At 69.0% G+C, this 2,934-nt stretch overlaps 1 protein-coding gene across 1 annotated transcript in view; it reads right to left on the minus strand.

The window, feature by feature from the left end:
- Nucleotides 1-2,934, minus strand: part of COL7A1 (collagen, type VII, alpha 1) — a 48,956-nt gene that overhangs the window by 36,722 nt on the left and 9,300 nt on the right. Inside the window, 11 exon segments of the mRNA XM_014538979.1 lie at nt 382-444; nt 512-556; nt 645-671; nt 753-782; nt 881-1,053; nt 1,135-1,281; nt 1,361-1,487; nt 1,730-1,866; nt 1,953-2,099; nt 2,179-2,307; nt 2,557-2,703. Of these exon segments, the coding sequence (XP_014394465.1) occupies nt 382-444; nt 512-556; nt 645-671; nt 753-782; nt 881-1,053; nt 1,135-1,281; nt 1,361-1,487; nt 1,730-1,866; nt 1,953-2,099; nt 2,179-2,307; nt 2,557-2,703 (1,172 nt within the window).

The raw sequence follows: 2,934 nt of genomic DNA on the forward strand, positions 1-2,934 counted from the left end.
GGCCCCTGGGGGAGCCCAGACTGTTCTTTATCCGCCTCCTCGACCTGCAGCCCAGGGTGAGTGCTGTGGGGGTGGGGCCCGGGGAGAGGCCACCCCTCCAAGCTGGACGGAGCCGGCTCCCGGCCCAGGGCAGTGGTCTGGTAGTGGGGCTTCCTGCTCCTGCGACTTAGAACTTCCACTGGGCTCTCCAGGGTCCAGGGGATGTCAACCCCCCCCTCCCCGCCCCCACACCCTCTCTGCTGCAGACTCCTCCCCCAAATCTCTTCATAACTGCACAGAAGTGGGCGCCATCAGACCCAGCGAGGCTCCTAGGGACACCTGTGGTTCTAACGGCTCTTTCCGTCCCTCTTCCCCCAGGAACCTCAGCGGGTCCACACTCACCCTGTCGCCCTTCGCCAGGGAACTCCCCGGGGGCCCCTGGGGGCCAGGAGGGCCGACCCTGCCCTGCAGGAGAGAGCAGTGAGCAGGCTGCCGGGCCCGGGCACAGGGGGCCCGCACGGGGGACACTCACCGGGAGGCCGGGGGGGCCGGGGGGCCCGTCTCGTCCTTTTAGACCCTAGAAAGGCGTGGCCAGTGAGACCGGGCCGCCTGCCTCCCCTGCCCCACTGACCCCCAGCCAAGCTCTCCCCCACCAGGCTGCTCACCATCTCTCCAGACTCCCCCTTCTGGCCCTGGGGAAAGACACGCCGGACAAGGGTCAGAGTGGCCAACGACAGGCATGGCCCTCGCCCCCCTCAACCCTGGACACTGACCTTCGGACATTGCACCGTGCAGGGCTGTGGCTGCGGACACAGGGTCGCCTTAAGGCCAGGCAGTTCTACCGAGAGCCGCCAGACCCCCTCTTCTCCATGCCCCAGCCCCCCAAAAGCCCCTTCCAAACCTGCGGGGCAGAGGCTGCCTGGCACAGGGCTGCTGCCAGACCACTGACTGCCCGGTCCAAGCTGGGCCCGTCGTCCACAGCGAAGAAGGTCTGCACAGGGCCCGTGCCCGCCGCCAAGCGACGCAGCTGCTCCAGGTCAGCCCCCGCCAGGCCCAGGGCCATCACTTGGAGCCCTAAGGAGGGTCCACAGCCTGCATGACACCCGCTGGGCCAGCCCCCCGCCAGGCGACCCTCCCAGCAGCCCTGCGCCTCACCAGCAGCCTGGGCCTCACGGATGGAGTGGAAGATGTCGCCTCTCAAGGGCTCGTCCACTAACAGAACCATCACCCCCGGCGCCTGCCCGCGGCGTCCGGCAGCATCTGGTGCCAACAGGTATCTCTGGGCTGAGGCCACGGCTGCGCCTGGAGCAAGGACGTGTCAGAACCCAGGCGCCGAGCTCCCGACGGGGAGCCCACGACCCCCGTCCACTGCAGCCCTTACCCAGGTTGTTCCCACTGGGGTCCAGGTAGGGGATGTCGCGGATCCTCTGCAGGACGACGCCGAGGTCATGGGAGCCGTTCAGCGGGAACAGCGGGGAGGCCCGGTGACTGTAGGACAGGAGGCCCACCTGGGGGAGGGGACACAGAGCCTGGACGGGGGACCCAGAGCCCGAGGGGCAGACTCAACCTGAACCAGTAGGGGCAGCAGTGATGGCAGGAGAGGGAGCCGAGCAGCAGGTCAGACCTGGCGCCTGGGGAAGGGCTGGGAGGAACCCTGGGCCCGCGGTAGGTGGGGAGAGGGTAGCTGGTGCGGAGCCCAGGGTGGGGGGCAGTGGGACAGGCCGGGGTCGGGCTGCCTCTGGGGCCAAACCTGGACCGCCTGTGGCCCGAGAGGCCCAAGTGCGGACACCAGACGCTCCAGGGCTGCCTTCACGGCGGCTGAGCGATGGGCACTGTCCCGCGTGGTGTGTACCAGGAACACCACGTCCATCAGGCCTCGGGGACACGCTGCGGGGGGGGGGGGGGGGGCGAGTTACTGAAGAGGTCGGTGCGTCTGGCCACCCCCCCCAGCCCCTCCCCCGGTGCCGCCATACCTGGGCTCTGTGTGACCGAGGCCGGCGGACCCTGGACACCCTCCTGGACAGGCGTCAGGGAGAAGACGTAGGCTATGCCAGGCTCTAAGCCTGTCACCCGCTGGGAGCTCGAGGTGCTGGGCAGTGTCTGTGAGGCCCCGGGCACTTCTGCAGAGGACAGCACTCGGCTAAACAGCAGCCCCCGTGGGGCCCCCTGCCAGCCCCCCGGGCCCTGGCCTCCCCTCACCTCGGCCCCCAAGTGGCCTCCACGCTAGGATGTAGCTGGATGCTCCAGGCACCGGGCTCCAGGCCAGAGTCACCGAGTCGACTGAAGTGTCCACCACACGCAGCTCAGTGCCCGGGACTCGAAGTGACTCTAAGGAGGAAGTGAGGGCCGGGCTCAGAGTCTGTGTCCTGAGCACCCAGAGGGGGGACCTAAGGGGGTCCCGGGGCAGGGTCATGCTAGGGAAGAAGGTGACCCGGGAGGTCAGGCTGGGGTCACCCCACCCCCAGGGATGGTAGGGGGGCTACAGGGGAAGTCACTCAAGGTCACGGGGTGCAGGAAACCAGGAGGGTGGTCAGTGGGGAAAAGAGCACCTGGGAAGGACGGGCCCTCTGGGCTCACCCGTTTGCGCGGTCACCTCCGTGGGGGGCCCTTCCCCGGAAGGCCACAGGACACTCAGCCACACGTGGTACCGGGTCCCGGGCTCCAGCCCGTCCAGTTCATAGCCGCTGAGCTCGGGCCCCAGGACCCGAGACTGGTCCTGGCCGCCTGGGGCAGGCGTGGGAGGAGGGGCGGGAGGGTGTCACAGCCCAGCGCCAATGGACCTGCCAGCTGGCTGGCCCGCACCCACCTTCCTGACCGTGACCTCGCAGACCACCAGGTCCACCTCCTGACTCAGCTTCCCCATTCCTGCTGCCCCTGCCCAGTGGACAGGCTCTGCCCGGCTGATCCCCGATGGACGCGGAGGCCACAGACGCCCCTGACAGGCCGTGCCCGCCA

This window comes from Myotis brandtii, unplaced genomic scaffold (genome assembly GCF_000412655.1).
Source record: "Myotis brandtii unplaced genomic scaffold, ASM41265v1 scaffold207, whole genome shotgun sequence".
NCBI lineage: Eukaryota > Metazoa > Chordata > Mammalia > Chiroptera > Vespertilionidae > Myotis > Myotis brandtii.